Source organism: Biomphalaria glabrata, chromosome 10, assembly GCF_947242115.1.
Source record: "Biomphalaria glabrata chromosome 10, xgBioGlab47.1, whole genome shotgun sequence".
Lineage (NCBI taxonomy): Eukaryota > Metazoa > Mollusca > Gastropoda > Planorbidae > Biomphalaria > Biomphalaria glabrata.
Window position 1 is genome coordinate 36,910,039 of NC_074720.1, and position 22,233 is coordinate 36,932,271.

General features: G+C 38.1%; 2 protein-coding genes across 4 annotated transcripts in view; one reads left to right on the forward strand and one right to left on the reverse strand.

Moving 5' to 3' along the window:
- Positions 1–2,492: 2,492 nt before the first annotated feature.
- On the forward strand, positions 2,493–8,290 carry LOC106058636 (zinc finger E-box-binding homeobox 1-like). The gene is made up of 2 exons (XM_013216091.2): positions 2,493–2,647; positions 5,204–8,290. The coding sequence occupies exon 2, from the start codon at positions 5,233–5,235 to the stop codon at positions 6,355–6,357; it is 1,125 nt and encodes a 374-aa protein (XP_013071545.2). The 5' UTR covers positions 2,493–2,647; positions 5,204–5,232; the 3' UTR covers positions 6,358–8,290.
- A 1,461-nt stretch (positions 8,291–9,751) lies between these two features.
- Positions 9,752–22,233, reverse strand: part of LOC106058641 (L-proline trans-4-hydroxylase-like) — a 48,054-nt gene continuing 35,572 nt past the window's right edge. For all 3 annotated transcript variants that reach the window (XM_056044848.1, XM_056044847.1, XM_056044850.1), the window contains exons 3-6: positions 20,189–20,344; positions 15,253–15,492; positions 13,855–14,046; positions 9,752–9,943 (exon numbers count right to left, since the gene is read on the reverse strand). In XM_056044848.1, coding sequence (XP_055900823.1) covers positions 9,806–9,943; positions 13,855–14,046; positions 15,253–15,492; positions 20,189–20,344 — 726 coding nt within the window. In that variant the 3' untranslated portion in view covers positions 9,752–9,805. The remainder of the gene's footprint in view (positions 9,944–13,854; positions 14,047–15,252; positions 15,493–20,188; positions 20,345–22,233) is intronic.

The following is a 22,233-nucleotide window of genomic DNA, read 5'->3' on the forward strand; positions in this document are numbered from 1 at the left end:
GAAGGCTGTCTAGGCCTTTGCTAGACTCAGGTCAAGAGTTTGAGAAAACCAGAAGCTCACTACAGCGACCAAAATGGAAGTCTACAAGGCATGCGTTATGAGTACACTGCTGTATGGCAGCGAATCATGGACCACCTACGCAAAGCAAGAGAGAAAACTAAACTCTTTCCATTTGGATCTTGAAAATCACATGGAAAGAAAAAGTGTGCAATACTGAGATCCTTGCACGAACAGGTATTCCCAGCATCTTTACAGCCCTCAGACAAAGCCGCTTCCGCTGGCTTGGACATGTTCGCCGGATGGAGGACAAACGCATCCCGAAAGTCATCCTCTACGGACAACTCGCAACTGGCTCAAGAAAAACTGGTCGCCCCCACCTCCGTTACATAGATGTAATAAAACATGACCTCAAATCATTGAACATCAATACTGACTATTGGGAAGACATAGCTCTAGACCGCACCAGATGGCGAGAGACAGTGACCAGGAAAGCTATGGACAGCGAAAGGCCACCTTGGCCTGCGGTGTTTGCGGACGGAGTGTCTCTCCAGGATAGGTCTCCACAGCCACATGAGGAAATGCAAGATGAGCCATAGTCGTTCTACGAATGAAGGAGGCCAATGATATAGTTAGTAAATCGTGGTTCGATGATGACCACTTTTGTCCTCCAGGGAGGCTCAGGGCTTAATTGCACTGGGGATTTGAGCCTCCTTTTGTGGCTGGTGAGATCTATGTGAGACTGGAGTGTTCGGCTGCACACTGGCCAGGTTGTTTCAGCTCGAGCTAGTGTCATTGGCCTTGTTTTTTTTTATTTCTTTTTTTTTCTGACGCTTTTATTCTGCAATTATAATTAGCTTTTACACAAAAGATAAGTTTAGAATTTATTATATCTTTGGTATAAGGCGTTGTTGCATGCTATTCTGAACAAGTCCATTTAAGGCAATGTTTTAGAAATTAAGTATATTTCGTGATTGGATTAAACACAACCGACAAATTAGATTTGATTGCTTGTATTTGAGTCGCTGGCAAGTGACTATAAATAAAATAGAAGCCAGGACGAAAGTGGGAGCTGACTAGGAGAAACAGATGACGTTCGATTGAATATTAAGGTAGTAGTTTCAAAAGATTGGTCTGCTATATGATTTAAGAAGGAGACGCGGTGGCTGAGCGGTAAAGCGCTTGACTTCCGAACCGGGGTCCAGGGTTCGAATCCTGGCGAAGACTGGGATTTTTAATTTCTGGATCTTCGGGCGCCTCTGAGTCTAGTTAGGGAAAAGTAAAGGCGATTGGTCGTTGTTCTGGCCACATGACACCCTCGTTAACTGTAGGCCACAGAATCAGATGACCTTTACATCATCTGCCCTATACACCACAAGGTCTGAAAGGGAACTTTACTTTTACTTTTTTTTTATGCTTTAAGAAACGTTCAAAGTAATCCAAAAAAAGGAAGAGTGGTTTAGAGCAGGGACTTCCAACCTTATTAATTATGTAAAGAAACTTGATCCCTAAACTACCAGATTTCATTAAAGATGTTAGAAAGTCTAATTTTCTAGAAATTTACTTAAAGAGTCTACATTATCGTTCTAATCTTGTTAACACTGCCTGCAGGTACAGATCAGCTGAAAGAAACTTTTCAAAATTAAAACTACTAATTAAAGAGGCGCGGAGTCCCAGTTTCAAATCCTTATGAAGAGTGGGATTTTTTTTCCGAAATCTTAAACCCAGTTTTGATGGGTGCCTGGCATTAGTTGGGAAAAAGTAAAGGCAATTGGTCGTTGTGCTGGCTACATGACACCCTCGTTTACCGTCGCCACAGAATCAGATGACCTTTACACTGTATGCCCCATAAATCACAAGGTCTGAAAGGGGAATTTAAAAGAAAAAAAAATCAAAACTACTTATTAATAGTTATGAAAAAGCTCCTGCGAGTACAGTGACTCGTGATGACTATCAGATTTGGCAGTTTTGTCTATAAAAGACTCAAAAAAAAAAAAACAACAAAGATTTACTGCTGCAGGGGTAACGACTGTATAGAAAATACGAAAAACATGCCTGAAGGCCTCGTGGCCCAAACGTCCTTTGTTTTACTTGGTCCGGCAGGGTTACATAGGCCTATATGCATGTTTTTCGTATTGTCTTTTAAATGAGTGACTTACACTATATGATTAATTACGATATTTTTATACTAGAGTTTAGTGAGGCTTAAAGCAGAAAATTATGTTTCTCTAATTTTTTTTTCTCTTAAACTGTATTTACATAAATTATGACAATTGCTAGTGTTTATTATTTTAAATATACATCTGTTTGTTACATAACAGGGCCTCGCAAATTAAAACTCGCCTACAACAGATTTAGATTTTGAGCCACCGCTGGCGGCGGTATGTCTATACGTGCTTAATGCATGTGTATGTAAAGGATGAGTGATAAATCTCCAGGCCTATATTGATCGACTTGTGAATAAAAATTTTATTATTATTTAATGGATTATCTCTCTTTACTCTCGCTAGGTGGCCTGTTTCCTCGATTTCTTTTTTTTTTTTTACTAGTTGACGACGACGATTAAATGATAACATTGTCGATGCGTTCATACAATTTAAAGATTTCAATGACCGCTGGTCCTTCCAAAACAGCTACATTCCACACCTGGGTAAGATATTGTTTTAATTACTCGTAGATCTAATGTCTTTTTCTAAACTGCTGTTATTTGAAGGCTTTCATCGACTGGACCTTAAACTTAAACATTTTTTATCATCGGAGTAATGAAAGTAAACTCGGCAAAAGGCAATAGTAATCGATACTGACGATACTCTTTAGTAGACTTTAGGTCGGAATGAACAGTAAATTTAGCCACTATTTAGATTTTAAGTAGTATAAGAACCCTAACCCTAAATGTTGAAGTATATTAATATTTTTGTTATTCAATCAAATCACAACAGTAGATCCACACTAGCTCTTATATGATATATTAATAATCATTCCTTTATTTATTCAAACGAACAGTCTAATCCTCATTTTCTGATTGTCCTCGGCAAAATAAAAACTAGGGGACATAACTGACAAAACAAAATTTGATTGAGAGTCTTAAGGTGGTTATTCAATTGTGTATATAATATTAGGCCTATTAGACTAATTAGAGTTTATAATATTTTATAATCTCTTTTTCAATAATTATTAATGTCTACTAAAAATAGATTCTAATATTTTAATGGTGTATACTTCATTTAGCTGTCATTTTTGCTTTGAAAATTATTTTATGAACATAATGAACTAACAGGTTAGGCCAGTGTCAGTGATTCCCTAAGTAAGTCAGGCTAAGTGGTCTATATACTATAATATAGACTTTAGGGGTCTATGGTCTATGAAGACTTCGAAGGGGTCTACGAAAGGAAAAAATAAATTGGGGGTCTATGAGATATCCACAGGGGTCTATGATAACAGATCAGATTTTCATTTAAGCAGGTCGTGACTTTATTTTTCACATCCCATTAGTGTAATTCTTTCATTTAAATATTTATCCTGCTATTCAATTGAAAAATTGTTGTATTTAAATTCAATACTTATTTCAATAGATTAATTTTGTCTATATGTTAATAATGTTCACCAAAAAGAATCTAAATAATCTAGCGTAGATTATGTAAAATTGGGATTCTTTCTTTCCTTGTCAAAAAGCAGTTGCCTAAGTGCCTTTTTATGATGATATGAAACCAATTACACTGGAGGATCATTTGAGGCGATGCACCCTGACAAAATAGATTTAAGATTTGAAAAACTTCCGAACACTCAAAGATAAATTTAAGAATAGACCCACAGAATCTCTCTTCGACTGTTCTTCGACATCATATAGAGAAGATGATACTTTGTGAGCGTCTTACAATAAGATCTCTTTACTTATAGCAAAATACGGAAAATACTATAGATATAAAACATGGATTTTACCTGCTGTTGTAGGTTTAAAAACTTTTACACAAACCTTTACCAGATATTGTTAAAAGAATTACTTTAAGCATTAATACAATTCAAGGGCACATCGTAGAATGAATTATTACATTAATAGCATCTTATGTAATTCTTCGCAAACAGCATTTATACAGTTTGGGGTCAGCGTCGTTTCAGGCTCTGACAGGGTGTAGCTGTGTGTGCTACAAATTGCCTAAGGGCTGCCAGTTCCTTATCTTTCCTCAAGGTTAACCCACGAAACCTTTCCCATGTTCGGGTATAACTGCAAGGCAGCAGAGTTTAAATTCAGTTTCCCTTCTGCTAGATGGCTAGTGAGCCCTTTCTGCTTGAGGCTTACTGATTAAGGCCCCTTGTCATGTTAATGAAAACAGTTCTGCGAACACAGTATTTGAGCAACACATGAAAGATCAAGAAATACATGAGAAACTGCTCTTTTCAAAAAATTTTACAATGATAAATGAGGCAAATCTATTAATTGATTAATTAATATTTAATGTTTGAGGACTACTTCACAGAACAACAAATTCCTATATGAAACATAATATCCATAGCAACGGATAATAGAAGTGCAAAAAAAACAAAACATTTCCAGTGTGTTTTGTGATTCCAGTAATAAATATTAATTGTTATTTCAATTGTTTTAAATTTGAATTTTATCAATAAAAATATAGATCTCTATAATTTAATGTGTAGCTTCAAAGTACTTTTTCACTCTTCAATTCCTTACAGTTAGAAATTTGTTTTTAAAAATATTGACAAATTTGTAAAAATTCAAAGTTAAGTAGGGGGTCTACCGAAAACCAGAAAACATGGCAAGGGTTCTACAAGACAAAAAAGTTTGTGAACCACTGTTTAGACTAAATTAAAATATAAGAAAGATCTACAAAATATGTGGATCATATTTTAAATAAAGTGGGCACAACATATTAATCTACATCACCATTTCCAGTTTTTCATTTCTGTATTTATCAAAGACAAGGGGAGAGATTGTAATGTTATGTTCAGGTTTAGATCTAGATATTCTTGGATATGTAAAGCTGGAGAGATAATTAGAACATTTTTTGACATATACACAATCACACACACACTTCTTGTAAAAAAAGGCTTTTTTTTTTAACTCTAAAATGATAAATTACTTCTGCTTTATGCCTCCTCCTTAGTACTCTGCCCCACCATACCCATAATAATTAAAGTAGATTGCATTAAGAAATATTAGGCAAACATTAATTTATTTTTCTTCTTGTAGTGTTACAGGTACACATTTTTAATACAAATATGAGTCTCGATGAAGAAAAGAATGTAAATACTACAGCAAGGTTCGAAGAAATACCAGAAGAAACTAATTATGAAATTAGTCAGAATGCTTTGAGGAACAGGCCCTTCGCATGTCTTATTTGTAACAAGAGATTTACCCAAAAGGCCCATCTTATCATTCACAAGCGCATTCATACTGGTGAGAAGCCTTATTCTTGCCACATCTGCCATCGGAAATTCGCCCAGTCATCTCACCTGACTGTTCATAAAAGGGTCCACACTGGTGAAAAGCCATTTTTCTGTAATTTTTGTGGCATGGGCTTCTGCCGCAGACCTCGCCTAGAGGCACACATTCTTCAGCATGTCGTCAAAGAAGGGCGACAGATACCATCAACCCTAAAAGGCAACATGTTAAAAAACCTGTCAATGGTGGGCCTTGACAATGTAGACACTCCATCCAGTATGTCTCTTAATGTCTCTAATCAGTTTGGAGATCTAAAAGAAAGTCTCAGCCTGGAGATCAAAACAGAGCCGCCCGATGATATCAAAAGCTCTGCACATGTTTTAGATGAAATCTGTGAGATGACCAGTGAATGTGACCCAGTTAGAAAACGAAGAAAACCTGAATTCGTTAGAAAACTCAGGAGCAATGAAAAATTAGACATTCTAATAAATGGTGATGATGAAGATAAAATTAAAGATGAAGTTCATTTGACTAATGGTAAAAATTTGTTACGTCTTTCTTCTGAGGATATTGAGAAAATTACACACAGTTTAACAGATCTAACTGAACTTAACAAACACTTCCAGCAGACATCTTCAAAGACTGTTTCTTCTGTCAACAATATCTTATCCCCTAATAGTCGACTACACCACAACCCAACGATTGTTAGCTCTGGCCTGGCCCGCACAAATAGTCGCATCTCTTTGGTTGACTTTACTGCCGACGACATACTGCAGCACCTCATGACTCGAGACGATGTTCGATCCTGCAGTTTTTGTTGCATTGTCTTTCATGATCCAGCAATGTACTATCTTCATCGCAGCATGCATGACAAGATGGACGTTCGGTGCTGTAACTTATGTGGCAAGCTTCTTGTTGACAAATATGACTTCACTGCCCATTTTTTAAATCAGCACAAGTGATTTGTTTTTAAATCTTCTTTTTAGATCTTCTTTAATAATTTTTTTTAGATATGTTGCATTTGTATATCATGCTGTTTTCAATTAGCAAAATTTTATTTCAGCTTTCAATTTCAATCTAGGTCTAAATTTTCTATTTTCCATCTTTTTTTTTCCACAAGAAATATACTTTTTGAAAAAAGTAACTCTTTACAATCAATTTTAATGAAAAGATTTTAATATTTCATTGAATGTGTTTATCTTTACAGGCATGTCTTTAGATTTTAGATGAAGTATTACGAGTAGATTTCTCCTTTAACACAGACATTTTTACTTTTTAAAATCTATTTTCTAGGAGTTTTAAGACTGAAACTGTTTAAGTTTGTTTAGATTACATTCTTTGATCTAGGGTGTTTTTATGACAGTCTTTGATTAATGCATTGGAAACACGTTTTTCTTTTCTGTACACTTTGATTTCACACTCTCGCTGCCCAAAGGAAGGCACTTTTGGAAGTCCAGACTGTCACATTGATTCTGAGAGGTTATATTGCAACTTTATATTTTATATTTATTACTATCTGTTATATATTCTGTAAATATATATGTAGGCCTATACACTTTTTAAATTTTGTTCCCACTGCTTTATATGTTGCAAACTTAACTGATGCAATTTATTTACATTTCAAGAGTCTGTAAAGCATGTTATTTGAAGTGCTTTACTGTTTATCCTTTATTAAGTGTGTTCATTGACCAATATTTTTTCTTTTAAGTTTCCACATTGATTCAGCATTACCTTTCATGAAATAGATGGCTTTCTGGTCACATATGCTTTGAAGTGTCATCACCAAGGTCCCTAGTTGGAAACCTGCTGTCATGTCCTGCATGGGGTTTGGGTTAGGATGAAGTTTTCTTTATTCCTGAAGAAATAGGCTAATACTTGTCAATCAAAGTATGAAGTCTCATTTTTTTTTAACCCTAATAGACTGCACAGACTCTTTATTTTTTAAGAACTTAACATGTACTGTCAACATTGCTTTTACCTAATGCGGCTCTTCCATTGTTTAAACTTGCTTTGCATCATAATGGTTATTTAGGAGAAAGCTACTTTCTTTACAGAAAGACCATGGTTAAAGTAAAATTCATTTGTTTTAGCCACCAATAGTAAATTGTAAGACATGATGCTTTATTTTCTTTAACAAACAATCAAGTATGTTTACTAGAGCTGAGTGGACTCAAGCTGTGAATTAAAGTACCAACTGCAGCTGTGATTCAAACTTGCTCCAAGCTACTTCTACTTGATGGTTTCAGTGATCATTTTTTTTGTTAGTCAAAAAAAATTAGGAGCTAACTATTGTACTGATATTTTTTTTCTTGATTTTTATAAAACTTTGCCGGTAAGGATAGTCCATAATACAAAATTGTAGCTATAACTCTGTGAAATTCTAACTCTAAGAACAGAGCGCTTGAGTTTTTAATTATCATATCAACATTTTTCTTTAGCCATTAGGTGTCCACAATTTTTTTGTTTTTCAAAAGTAACTCCAGTACTAGCTTGCTTCAAGACATTGTCTTAATATTGAAGACTAGTGCAGGATTTCAAGTACCCACACAAACCCAGTTAAGACCTGCTTATTTTTAAACATTTTTGTTGTATGCCAGGGATCTGTTTAAGTTAGCTTTATTGTTATTATTATATTATTGATATTGATGAAAATGAGGATAAAAGGTAGACATTTTTTTTGTCTAGTCACCATAGCAGCTTTAAACTGTAGGCAATAAAAAGTGTTAAGTGTTAATGTTACACCAACAACAAACTATTTGTTTTGTAGTGTAGCAATACTGTACTGTTTATTGTTTTTATGTTAACCTAGGTACTACACTACTGTTCCTATCTGCTCCTTTTCTTTTTTTTTTACATTATTAAAACAAAAACAACAATCCTTTGGATTGGTATATACTTGCAAGAGTTCTATCTTTTGTCTTGAATACATTGCAGGCCAATCTATTGAGTAGGTTAGGTTAGCCTACAGCTAATCGAAAGATATATGTCAAGACCATATAGTACTGCTGAATACAGTAAGACAGGTTTTAATGTAACAAGCATTTCAAATTCTTTAATTCTTCAGATACCGGACATAGGTTAATAACAATCTTACAAACATGGAAAATGCCCCCCCCCCCCCCCAATCATTGATTAGTTTAAAGAGAAATGTTAACTAAGTAAAAAGGAAACGAGTTGTTTCCCTTTAGCAGAAAAAAACCGTATGGGATTAAAATTGATACAGCACAAAAGTCTTACAGTTAAGTCGCAATGACTGAACTACTTGCTCCGCAGGTGCATTGTGAGGCAGGTGCAACGCAATAAAACATTTTTTAATGTTCAGGACTTAGAAAACAATGTAGAACATAAACAAGCATAATAACGTATCCAAAACATTAATTTAATGTACCGGTAATAAAAGCGATTGGGGAAAAAAATAAAGTACCGAATTGACTGGCCACTACCTGTACGCTTTTTATATTCATAGGTAAGAGCTAGAAATGTCTACAATAGCAGTTCATAATCTCGGTAACGCAGTAGGCCTATATTTAGATTTACAAACAACCAATGGGGTTGACTCTTTCTCTCCTAACTGGCGATACCAATGTTGATCTGACCCCATTCAATTAAATTTTGGTTTTATAAACTTAAATTTGTGTTATATAAACAGAGCATGCATTCTTTTATAATTATATACCTAATATAACATTTCCTGATTACATTGAAAAAAAAAGTTATTGAGGTTTAATCATAACAGGGTAGTGAAACACAAATGAGCAAAAGGAATAATTTCATTGGAACGTGGAGAATAATTACGGAAAGAAACCCTCATTTCCGCTCAAGCAGCATCACTGCTCAACACAGTGGCGTCACTAGGGGGGGTGCGGTCCGAACCTAGTGACGCCTCTAGCTCAACACGTCAGAATTGTGACATTAGCGATATCAAGGCTAGACACATTTATGGTACAGCCAATTCTCTCTAACACTGAGAACTACACTGGTCCTCTATGGGGTGGATAAGGTTCCCTATATATTAGTCCTATTAGGGTAATGTTCAGTTGATTCATTGTGCCACTAAATAACCAATCCACACAAAGTCCCACTCAGCATCAAACACTATGGGAGTGTGTACGCATAAAAGGCTCAATTCTTCTAGTGATTCTAGTCCAAAAAAAGCCCTGGAAAGACGCAATTCACACTAGTCACCAAACAGGTCTAGAGTAGGCAATGTTTCCATCCAGAAGTGTCGAAACTGAATTAACAGGAGTTAAATCTTGGCACTAGCCTAAATACGAACAAAGCTCATCGTTATTATTATCATAATTATGGCTTTAAAAAAGAAAAAAGCCTATACCAGTAAGACTATTTGAAACAAAATTACATTTCCACAGTCATCTTTATTGAATAGTGTGTGTGTTTGTGAAGGCCTAATTATGAAAAATAATGAACATAGTTTCCGTCTGTTTTCACCACGATATCTTTACCATTTAGATCACGATTGACTCCAGTCTTTAAGACTGCATCGTTGTCCAGTAGCCGCAGGGGCTCTTCATAGTGTGCATGTATAATCTGGGGGAGTAAAAATGCGAAATTTTTATAATGTGAGGTGAAGGGAAACACAGCATAATTAACACGAAAAAACATAAAATATCTTTGTAATAATAAAGCATACATTAAGTGTAATTGTATTGTTGTAACCCCGCTCCCACGCTACTCTAATGGTGCGCATCTGAGCACTACTGAACACGACTAGTGAAAGACATATAGAGACAGGAAGAAGGACTGTTGTGGGCCGGCTAAAAGTCATGGGAGTCTGAACAGTCTGGTGCTGAGTGCTGTCCTGTGTGATACTAGGAAACTGTGTGGGAGACCTGGAGCGACACTGGGAAGTGTGTCGGTGGTCTGTTCTGTGTTCTGGTATAAAGTAGGACTCTTAGAACTTAGACATATTACTCCCTGTGACTTTATAGCAGACGTCCAAGTCTAACTAGTAACTATTACTATTTGTTGATGCTTATACTAGTTATAATAAATAAATACATCGTTTACTGTTGCCGACCTGTCTTTCGTTGAGTGCCTACCTTAGAGAGTTACAACAGTATCAATCGTGTAATCGTTTCAATAACCGACTTATACATAATACATCTGTGCGGTTAGAAATATTTTTACCAATTGTTAATATTAAACTTTCTCTTTGCGCTATGATCCTATCACTTATCTGGACCAGTTGGGAAACGGGGAGGGAAGAAAGGAGTATCTTGGTCAATGTTTTACATGATCATCTTTTAAAGCATAAAAAAATGTTCGCTCAGTGGTCATTAGTCCTCGAGGGAGTAATTCAACGTATAGGCTACAACCACATCTGTCAATTACGATTTATTTCCTTTGTTCAAGATACCAAACAAAATAATTAATTACCAATAGTTAATGAAATAATTTGGTTAATTTCTTTTATTGATTCTTGTGTTGTCAGGTAAAAGAATTAATTGTGCGAAAATTCAGCTTAATCTGAGATTGAGTGTGGGAGAAATAGCGTGTACAAACTTTTTACCAAAGAGAGTTGGTGTAATTTTTGTAAAAACGATTTCTATGATTGTGTAACTTTGTGACTGATCTTTAGTGTGCTGTCACATTTTCTACGCTTGGGTTGGGTATAAATCCGACGAAATGCCAATCTAACACTAAGCTCCTCTATAAAGTTGCATTTTAATTGTTAAGTACCGTACAACTCTCACAAGGTCTGCAGGACAAACATTTGAGACTCAAAGAAATGCGATAATTGAAAGCAGGCGCAGAAGACGGAAAGAAAACTTAAATAGACCGCCAGTGGACAACGGCTTTGTCTGCACGAGATGCGGGAAAATATGGAGGTCGCAACTGGGTCTGCATAGTCATGTGAATCACTGCTCGCATCATCAATTTTCGAAGACATTGCCGTTACCGTACTTGGATCGGTGCAGCAACAATCATGAATTTTATAATGAAACAACAAATGTCTGTAAGATTGAGGTGAATATGTTCCTTTTTTTTTCAAAGTCTTTCTGATAAAAAGTTTGAACTCGTTATTTCTCCCACATCCATTCTCGGATCAAATTTAAACTTTGCACAATTATTCATTGGGGAAGACAATACATGAATCTATTTTAATAATTAGAATTACACATCAATAAGGCACACATCCTGGAAATGGGATTAACTAATATAATGACTACTGTACTAGATCTATATATGTTGTATGTTTTCCATGAGAAATTGCTTCGCAGTTTGCGAAAAGCTAATTGTTATCAATTTGGTATCAAAGAACGAATGACACAAAGATGATTCACATACACACGCGCACACCACTGGCGGATCCAGGGGGGGGGGCGGTAGGGGCGATCGCCCCCCCCCCCACTCGGCCGACCCCCCCCCCCGAATAATAATATATACTAATTATTTATATTTCAACCTATTTTTTTATTATTTCGCCCCCTCCTCTAGTATGTTGACCGATTTGGTGGGGTTGGGAGGGGGTAATGGTATCAATCCCGCCCCCCCATACACTTTCGAGTGGGGGGGGCGGTCCAATTTATTTGTAGAAATCACAGCTTGCTAACAGAATCAATTAAATATCTATATGATTAAAACTTGTTATTGATATTTTAACCGATCTTTGTATTATGTCGTTCCCTGTTTACCGTTTGGGGGTGGGGGGGGGGCGAATACCTCTACTGCCCTTCCCACCTAAACCATTTGAGTGGGGGGGGGCGGTCCTACTTTTATGGAGAAATCATAGTTTGTGAACAAAATTAGTTGAATTAATCTATAAATTTTATATTATGTCGCTCCCTTTCTGGTATCTTGGTCGATTCGGTGGGGTTGGGGGGAGGGCGATTGCATGTACTGCCGTTCCCACTCTAGCCCTCTGAGTGGGGTGGGCGGTCCTATTTTTATGGAGAATCATAGTTTGTGAACAAAATTAGTTGAATATCTATATAATATAAACTACGTATTGATATGTGAACCCATTGTATATTATGTCGTACCATACTCTAATCTCAAATTTTATCATTAGTAAATTTAAATGAAAAAAGGTTGCACCAGGTGGGAAGAGCGATATATGCAATTGCATTTCCCCCATCGGACAAACCAATACTTTTTCTTTTAGTATTATAGTTTGGAAATTACAAAATGTAAAAAATCTCCCACTAATATAATTTATATATACTATAAATTAAATTCTTATATCGAGTCGCCCTACTTTTTTTTTTTAATTCTTTAATGCCAAATGCAATCTTTAGCAGAAATTATTAAAGGAGCGAGGATTAATCGTTTTCATTCTACCGCCCCTCCCATTTCTAGAGTTTATGTAATTCACATGAATTTATCATAATTATTTTAAGAAAGACTTTGCATTGGAAAAGTTAGAATTCAAACGAAATTTTTCAGTATAAGAATCATGATTGAGATGAGTTCTAAACCGAAAATAATACATTTATAGTCGCCTTTTCCAAACCTTTACTCAATCGGATATTTTTCTAGTTAAATAAATTTGGGACTATAACTCACAACTTATACTACAATGTTATTGAATATTATTTATCGAATAATTTTTTTTCGGCGGCGATCCTCAAAGCAAAAATCTAAATATGTGGGGTATCTTATCTTTTCAAGGAACAAATCGGTTTTATTTGCAATGTATTAAGGGCCTATAAATTCATATTAGAATATCTTTCAAGTACAATATTATTCAAAAGGTCCTTTTTTTTAATAGTATGAATAATGAGCTTTAGGTCAGGAGAATGCGTTTCTGCAGTGAAAAATGCCAGAAAACGCTTTTGGCGTCGGGGCTTCGCCCCGAACTCCATTGATGAATAATGAGCTGTAGATGTCAGGAAAATGCGTTTCTGCAGTGAAGAATGAAAGAAAACGCTTTTGTCCTTTCGGGCTTCGCCCAGAACTCCATTGATGAATAATGAGCTGTAGATGTCAGGAAAATGCGTTTCTGCAGTGAAGAATGCAAGAAAACGCTTTTGTCGTCGGGGCTTCGCCCCGAACTCCATTGATGAATAATAAGCTTTAGATGTCATGTGAATACAAGAAAATGCTTTTGTCATCGGGGCTTCGTCCCGAACTTCATTGATGAATGATGAGCTGTAGATGTCAGGAGAATGCGTTTCTTCAGTGAAGAATGCAAGAAAACGCTTTTGTCGTCGGGGCTTTGCCCCAAACCCCATTAGTGACTAGGGAACCTTATAGCTTTGCCCCACTTTTTCGCCGAAGGTTGAGAAATGCTGCTTTTTAAAATTCTCATATATATATATATATATATGTGTGTGTGTGTGTGTGTATGTGTGTGTGTGTTCTGTACACACGTTTATGCATAGGGTTAGGGTTTACTGGGCGTTAGGGTTAGGGTTTGGAACAAAATCGCCCCCCCCCCACTCCAAAGTTCTGGATCCGCTAGTGGCGCACACCTATATATATAAAGCCTAAGTGACCTTTTCATGGGGACTGTTGTGGGTCGTGTTGTAGCAAGACAAAATGGCCCATCGTCTGCGCTGGCTGACATTGGCACTGCTGGTGTGAAGGAGGTTGCTGTGGAAGAAGAGAGCGTCCCCGGCGTTGAGCTCCACAAACACTGTATCCAGGACTGCTTCCAAAGCGGCTACACGTTTCAGATCTGCTCCATTCTTGACCAAGAAAAAATAAATAAATTCGATGTCGTTCTTGTGTAATAATAAAAAAAAAAAGAACAAATATTTAAATTCGGTTTAAAATTTTATAAATAAACATCTTTTCATTCAACAAATAAAGCGAATTGGGTGTACATCTTGTATTCACTGAAAAATGTATTAATAGTGCTACCACTCTAGATCTCTCTCTCTCTTTTACTCTTTTTCTCTTTTTTCTTTTCCCTCTTAGTGTTTTGTTTGTTAGTTTTATATGTTTCGGATGTTCTTTCAGATTCTCAAAATAATTACAACTTAACCCAAAACTCCCACAGGACGACCGGGGATGGCAGTGGGCAGGGCTTTAAACCGGGGCCTTCGAGCCAACCTAACGATAGCACAGAGCGCTTACCGCAAGACCAAGCAGCCTACATATGTTTCTGCCAAGATAAAAAAAAAAAAGATTTCACACTGTCATAGTAACAGAGACGCTACCACATTCACAGACACGCACAATAATAGTCAGAGAGACACACTTAGACCTTAATTAAGAGCAGTGGCGTAGCTAGGGTGGGGATAGGGTTCGAAAGTCCCCCCGGGCCTGCACTTGAGGATGGACCCCGAACGAGTGTCCGAATATTTTATTATTTTTTTACATTAAATATTACCCCATTGCCATGTAATCTTACTATTCATATGATGTTCTATAAGTTAGTGACCCTTTTCGCGTGTATTTCACACAAATTAATTCTTTCCGTGCGGGGTTTCTCTAACCTGAGTTATATATTATTAAGTTATAATATTTATTAAGGTATTATCTCATGTCATGATTTCGAATGTCAAAATTCAGGGGACCCTAAAGAAGTCAATCCCATCTCCTGGCCACCACATGTCTAGCAACGCCACTACGTCACTGCGCCAAAAACTTAAAGTGCTTAAGTTATCTTTTACTTTTTTTTTTTTTTTTGAATATGAAAAATTAGAACCATGCCAACATGTTGTTAGTGCTACGCTAATTATCCATATCGTATTTTGAACCCTGGTCAAGGTTAGCTTGTAAACTGGTGACACATGTAGACTTAACATGTAAAAAAAATAAGATGAAGCTAACTCCTTTAATTTAATGTAAATCGACCGAATGAGTCGAATCAAACAAACTTTAGTGCTATACCGCTGCATTGACAAAACTAGACATTTATATTGAGTTTCTGACCTATAATGTCTCACCTGACCGGCCACAACTCCATGGTCAAGGCGTCCACATCTGTGAGAGCCTCTGAGGATTTGCAGGCAGCCATTTTCCTGGTCAGTTTTATCCATGGCGATGAAGACGGTCAGCATGTCCGGGTACAGGCAGGCGAAATTGTACCAGTAGCCATAGTCCTGGTGCCAGACGAATTTACCGCCTGTCTTTGCCTCCTTCATCATTAGCTTGCTGTGGTAGTGGTACACATCAGCTCCGAGCAGCTGATGAAATTAATCAATTAAAAATAGTATAGGCAGATAGTCGTTGTGCTGGCCACATGACACCCTCGTTAACCGTAGGCCACAGAAACAGATGACCTTTAAATCACCTGCCCCATAGATCGCAAGGTCTGAAAGGAAACTTTACTTTACTACATACACTTTTATTAGTCTCCCCCACACTTTTGTCAAGCCCACCCCACAGACTGCTTACATAGCTACTTCACACTTTTGTCAAGCCCACCCCACAGACTGCTTACATAGCTACTTCACACTTTTGTCAAGCCCACCCCACAGACTGCTTACATAGCTACTTCACACTTTTGTCAAGCCCACCCCACAGACTGCTTACATAGCTACTTCACACTTTTGTCAAGCCCACCCCACAGACTGCTTACATAGCTACTTCACACTTTTGTCAAGCCCACCCCACAGACTGCTTACATAGCTACTTCACACTTTTGTCAAGCCCACCCCACAGACTGCTTACATAGCTACTTCACACTTTTGTCAAGCCCACCCCACAGACTGCTTACATAGCTACTTCACACTTTTGTCAAGCCCACCCCACAGACTGCTTACATAGCTACTTCACACTTTTGTCAAGCCCACCCCACAGACTGCTTACATAGCTACTTCACACTTTTGTCAAGCCCACCCCACAGACTGCTTACATAGCTACTTCACACTTTTGTCAAGCCCACCCCACAGACTGCTTACATAGCTACTTCACACTTTTGTCAAGCCCACCCCACAGACTGCTTACATAGCTACTTCACACTTTTGTCAAGCCCACCCAACAGACTGCTTACATAGCTACTTCACACTTTTGTCAAGCCCACCCAACAGACTGCTTACATAGCTACTTCACACTTTGACCAATTCCTTACACATACATTTTACCAAGCCACCTACATCCAGTTTATAAAGCTCTTCTCCTCACATTAATGGTTACCAAGTCCTACATTAACTGTTCACCAGGCCCTCCATACACACACTGTTTACCAAGTCCCCAAACACACACACTGTTTACCACTATCCACCATACATACAGACACCAGTTACCACGTCCTACACAAAACACACACTTCTTATCATCCACAAACAAACTGCTTACCATGTCCTCCACACATACACACACACTGCTTACCAAGTCCTCCACACATACACACACTGCATACCAAGTCCTCCACATACACAAACACACTGCTTACCAAGTCCTCCACAGTCACAAACACACTGCTTACCAAGTCCTCCACAGTCACAAACACACTGCTTACCAAGTCCTCCACAGTCACAAACACACTGCTTACCAAGTCCTCCACAGTCACAAACACACTGCTTACCAAGTCCTCCACACACATAAACACACTGCTTACCAAGTCTTCCACACACACACACACACACACACACACTGCTTACCAAGACTTACACACACACACACACACACACACCTTTTTACCAAGTCCTACACACACATAGGACATCACAGCCACTAGCGGATCCAGAACTTTGGAGTGGGGGGGGGGCGATTTTTTTCCAAACCCTAAAGCTAACGCCCAGTAAACCCTAACCCTATACATAAACGTGCGTACAGCACACACACACACACACACACACACACATATATATATATATATATACATATATATAAGAATAAATAAGCAGTATTTCTCAGTATTTTCATGCATTCTTCACTGCAGAAACGCATTCTCCTGACATCTACAGCTCTTTATCCATCAGAGGAGTTCGGGGCGAAGCACCGACCCAAAAAACGTTTTGATGCATTTTTCACTGCAGAAACGCCTGCTCCTGACATCTACAGCTCACTATTCATCAGTGAGTTTCGGGGCGTAGCCCCGACGCATAAAGCGTTTTCATGCATTCTTCACTGAAGAAACGCATTCTCCTGACATCTACATCAGTGATTTTCGGGGCGAAGCCCCGACGCCAAAAGCGTTTTCTTACATTTTTCACTGCAGAAACGCCTGCTTCTGACAACTACAGCTCACAATTCATCAGTGATTTTCGGGGCGAAGCCCCGACGCTAAAAGCGTTTTCTTGCATTCTTCGCTGAAGAAACGCATTCTCCTTACCTAAAGCTCATTATTCATCCTATTAAAAAAGGACCTTTTGAATAATATTGTACTTGAAAAATATTCTAATTTGAATGTGTACGCCCTTAATACATTGCAAATAAAACCGATTTGTTCCTTGAAAAGATCAGATACCCCACATATTTAGATTAAGGCTTTGAGGATCGCCGCCGAAAAAAAAATTCGATAAATAATATTCAATAAAATTCAAGCATAAATTGTGAGTTATAGTCCTAAATTTAACTAGAAAAATATTAGATTGAGTAGAGGTTGGAAAAAAGGCTACTCATCTCAATCGTGACTCTTATACTGAAAATTTTTGTTTGAATTCTAACTTTTCCAAAGCAAAGTCTTTTTTAAAATAATTATGATAAATTCATGTGAAATTACATAAACTCTGTCTGGAAATGGGAGGAGCGGTAGAATGAAAACGATTTATCCTCGCTCCTTTTTATAATTTCTGCTAATGATTGCATTTGGCATTAAAGAATAAGGGTGGGGCCACTCGATACGAGAATTTAATTTATAGCATATATAAATTATATTAGTGGCTGATTTTTTTTTTTACATTTTGTAATTTCTTAACTATAATACAAAAAGAAAAATTATTGCTTTGTCCGATAATGGAAAGGAGATGGCATGTATCGCCCCTTCCACCTTTTTCCTTTTATATTTACTAATCATAAAATTTGAGATTAGAGTGTGGTGGGACATAATAGACTAATGGTTTCACACATGGGCGTAGCCAGGGGGGGGGGGTTTGGGGTTCAAACCCCCCCCCCCCGAAAGCAAATTACAGTTACCAAATTCTATAATCGTTGCTAAATTGGGGTTTTGAATTTAAAAAACTACAACGAAGTCCTGAGATTTTTAGTTTAAAACCTCTAACAGATGATTTTGACGATAAGACTTCGCTTTTCGATATAAAATCTAATGCAAACCACAGTCACCCAATTCCAAGAGCGTATCCAAGAGAGGTTACATTTCTACCAGTTGCGGGGCTCCATTAATAAAGTGCAGTGAATAGTCATCTGCCGAAATTGAAAAACACTAAATGTGGCTCAACAAAGATGGCTAAGACAGATTTTAGGAGTTAGTTATTGAGATCTGGTCTAAATCAAGGAAATCCTATGCCGAACTGGGAGTCGACCCCTTAGTAAAATTGTGACAGAGCGTCGCATGAGGTTTGCGAGGCATGTTCTCCGACAAAATAAATTACGCATAATAAGAGTTGCGATGACATCCTAGTACAACTTAGCGCCACACATTCATGGAGGTCCTCGGAGCAGGTGGGAAGAGGCTTCAGAAATTACCAGTGACAGATTTTTGTGGAAACAGCTTGACGGCAAATGCGCCGAACGGCGCGGCAGGGTCTTAGTCAGTAAAAATAGCACATACATTTTTGAAATAAGACTTTTTAATAGCAGGAAAATGCACTGTAGATACCTCAGAATATGCATTTTGTTGACAATCTATGCCAGAAATAGTGCTTGGCGGCGGGGCTCCGCCCCGCTCTAGGGTGAGCTCCTAGAGCTCCCCAGAGCCCCTTGCTGGCAATGGAGGGGAGTCAACAATTTTTTCACTAACTCCAGGAAGAACCTATTCTAGGGCACAATAAACGTGTTCCAAAAGAATGAAGGGTCAGAATGTAATAAAGATTATGAACACACACACATACATATATACAAATATTTTTTTTCGCGAGGGGGGGGGGGAGAAAAAATCCCCCCCCTAAACCCCCCCCCCGAAAAAAAATCCTGGCTACGCCCATGGTTTCCCATATCAATTATATAGAAATTCAACTATTTTTGTTCACAAACTATGATTCCTCCATAAAAATATGACCGCCCCCCCCCACTCAGAGGGCTAGAGCGGGGAGGGCAGTACATGCAATCGCCCCCCCCCCCCCTTACCCCACCGAATCGGCCAAGATACCTGAAGGAGAGCACATTAATATCAAATTTATATATCAATGCAACTAATCTTGCTCACAAACTATGATTTCTCCATAAAAGTAGGACCGCCCCCCCCCAACCACTCAAAGGGTTTAGGTGGGAAGGGCAGTAGAGGTTTCGCCCCCCCCCCTACACACCAATCGGACAACAGGGGAACGACATAATATAAAGATCAGTTAAAATATCAATAACAAGTTTTAATCATATAGATATTTAATTGATTCTTTTGGCAAGCTGTGATTTCTACAAATAAATTGGACCGCCCCCCCCCACTCAAAAGTTTATGGTTGGGGGGGGGCGGATTGATGTCCATCGCCCCCTCCCGACCCCACCTAATCGGCCAACATACTAGAGGGGGGGGCGAAATAATCTAAAAATAGTTTGAAATATAAATAATTAGTATATATTATTAACATAAGTAATAAATTCGTATACAAATTGTGTGACTTCTATACTAAAATTCGTCCGCCCCCCAGGGGGGGGGGTCGGCCGAGTGGGGGGGGGGGGCGATCGCCCCTACCGCCCCCCCCCCTGGATCCGCCAGTGCATCACACTGTTAACTAAGTCCTCCATACTTCAGTGTTGACTAGCTCCAAGTTCTAAAACTATGGAGAACCTTAGTGCTATTTAGTCGATAGTAAAATGTACCTCCTTGGACGTGTTCGCCAATTTCCTGGTTCTAGACAGGACGCCAGTTGTATCATTTCCGGGATTGTTCCACAGGCACATCTTAGCCAAGCGTCCTTCGCCGTCATCATGGCCATAAGCAAAGCTTGTCAGGGACTCAGGGCCGTTCACAGCCTCCTGGTGAGCGGGTTATCAAATTAGTATTATATCTAATTAAAATGTATAGAAATACAATGTAATGAGTAATGGAAGAACTCGAGGTCAATTATAAATCTCTAAGATTCAAAAACGTAGACTTCACATCTAGAGGTCTTGAATTATCTGACAACTATTCTCTGTTTGGTAATGATCGTGAATATGATTGCTGAGTGGTAAAGTGCTTGGCTTTTGAACCGAGAGGTCCCGGGTTCGAATCTCGGTGAGACTGGGCTTTTTAATTTCGGGATTTTAAGGACGTCCCTGAGTGCACCCTACTCTAATGATTGCCTGACGTGAGGTGGGGAAAGTAATAGCTGTATGTCGTTGTGCTGGCCACATGACACCCTGCTCTATAACTGTTGGCCAAAGAAACAGATGACCTTAACATCATCTGTCCCATAGATCGCAATCTTATCTTATCTTATATAATACAGACGTTACTTCAAAAAAAGAAGATGATTACGTCATGCATTTAGTCATGCATATTAACCAATGACTTAAATTCTGCCAAGTCACTGGTTCTCCTGGCTAGCTCAGGCAACCCATTCCATGCTCTAATAGCACTAGGGAAGAAGGAGTATTTGTACAAATTTGACCTCGCATATGGGACGAGGAATTTGCCTTTATCTTTGTGTCTTTCAGAGTATTTTGTTAAATTTTGTTTTTGTATTTGAAGATTATGGTTCAGTGTTTTTGTATAGTAATTACTTTACTTTTGAGTCTTCTGTCCTGAAGGCTTTCTGATTTTACTAAAGGTGTTACTCTGGTTAAGTGTGAACATTCGTTTGTTATGAATCTCACTGCTCTATTTTGTGTCTGTTCCAGTTTCTTAATGTTATCTTGAGTTGGGTCCCAGACGGAGGATGCATATTCTATTATTGGCCTAACCAAGGTTAAATAACATTTTAGTTTTATGTTCTTATTTGATTTATAGAAATTTCTTTTAATAAATCCTAATGCTGAGGTTTGAAAGGGGAGCTTTACTTTTCTTTTTTTTACTTTTGTGAAATAATTTTGTTTTGAGAACGAAATATATTTAAAATGTAATTTAGAAAGCTATTCCATAAACGATATGACATTAACTATTGAACTGTCTAAACTACACGCGAGCAGTCTGTACCTTAACAAGGGCAATTTTGTTTTTAAGGACTACAAAATTCCTTTTAATGTTTCATCAACTAATTTATCACTTAGGGACTGTCTAACTATATCTTTAGGAAGAGAAACTGTTGCGTCAGGTACACACACACACAAACTATAATGGGCATAGTTTGCATTGCTCCGTGTCTACGTAATTAGCCCGATCAATAATGAAATGTGCTGAATGGTGAAACAACAATAATACTGTGACATTGTGGCGCATGTCCTTCCCTTCTTCTATCCAGTGGCGTAACTATGCTGGGGATCTGTGGGGGGGGGGGGGAGGAGAATTTGAAAATCTCCCCGGGCCTCCACTTGAGTGGGGAAGGGGGGGGGGGCAAATGAGTGTTCGAATATTTTTTGTTAAATAATAAATATTACGCCATAATCTTATGTCGAATGTCAAAATGCAGGATCTCTAAAGAGGTCAAGCCCCCGGGCCCCCAAATGATGGCGAATTCCTAGCTACGCCAGTGCTTCTATCATACATTTCTATCTCTCTCTCTCTCTCTCTCTCTCTCTCTCTTTCTTTCAACCTTCTCTCTACTTTCTCTATCCTTTTTCCCTTTCTCCCCTTTCAAAAGTTTAATTCCCATCCAGAGTTCTGTAAGCACTAACCGTTTGATCGTCTAAGAGCTGAGCTTCGAGCTCTAAGTTTGAAAAAAAACAACCTGTTGGAGCGTCAAACTGTAAAAAAAAAAAACCTGCGTGAACCACCGTTCTGACTG

Coding starts and splice junctions, on each gene's coding strand:
- LOC106058636 (XM_013216091.2), top strand. CDS start 5,233: ATGAGTCTCGATGAAGAAAAGAATGTAAATACTACAGCAAGGTTCGAA.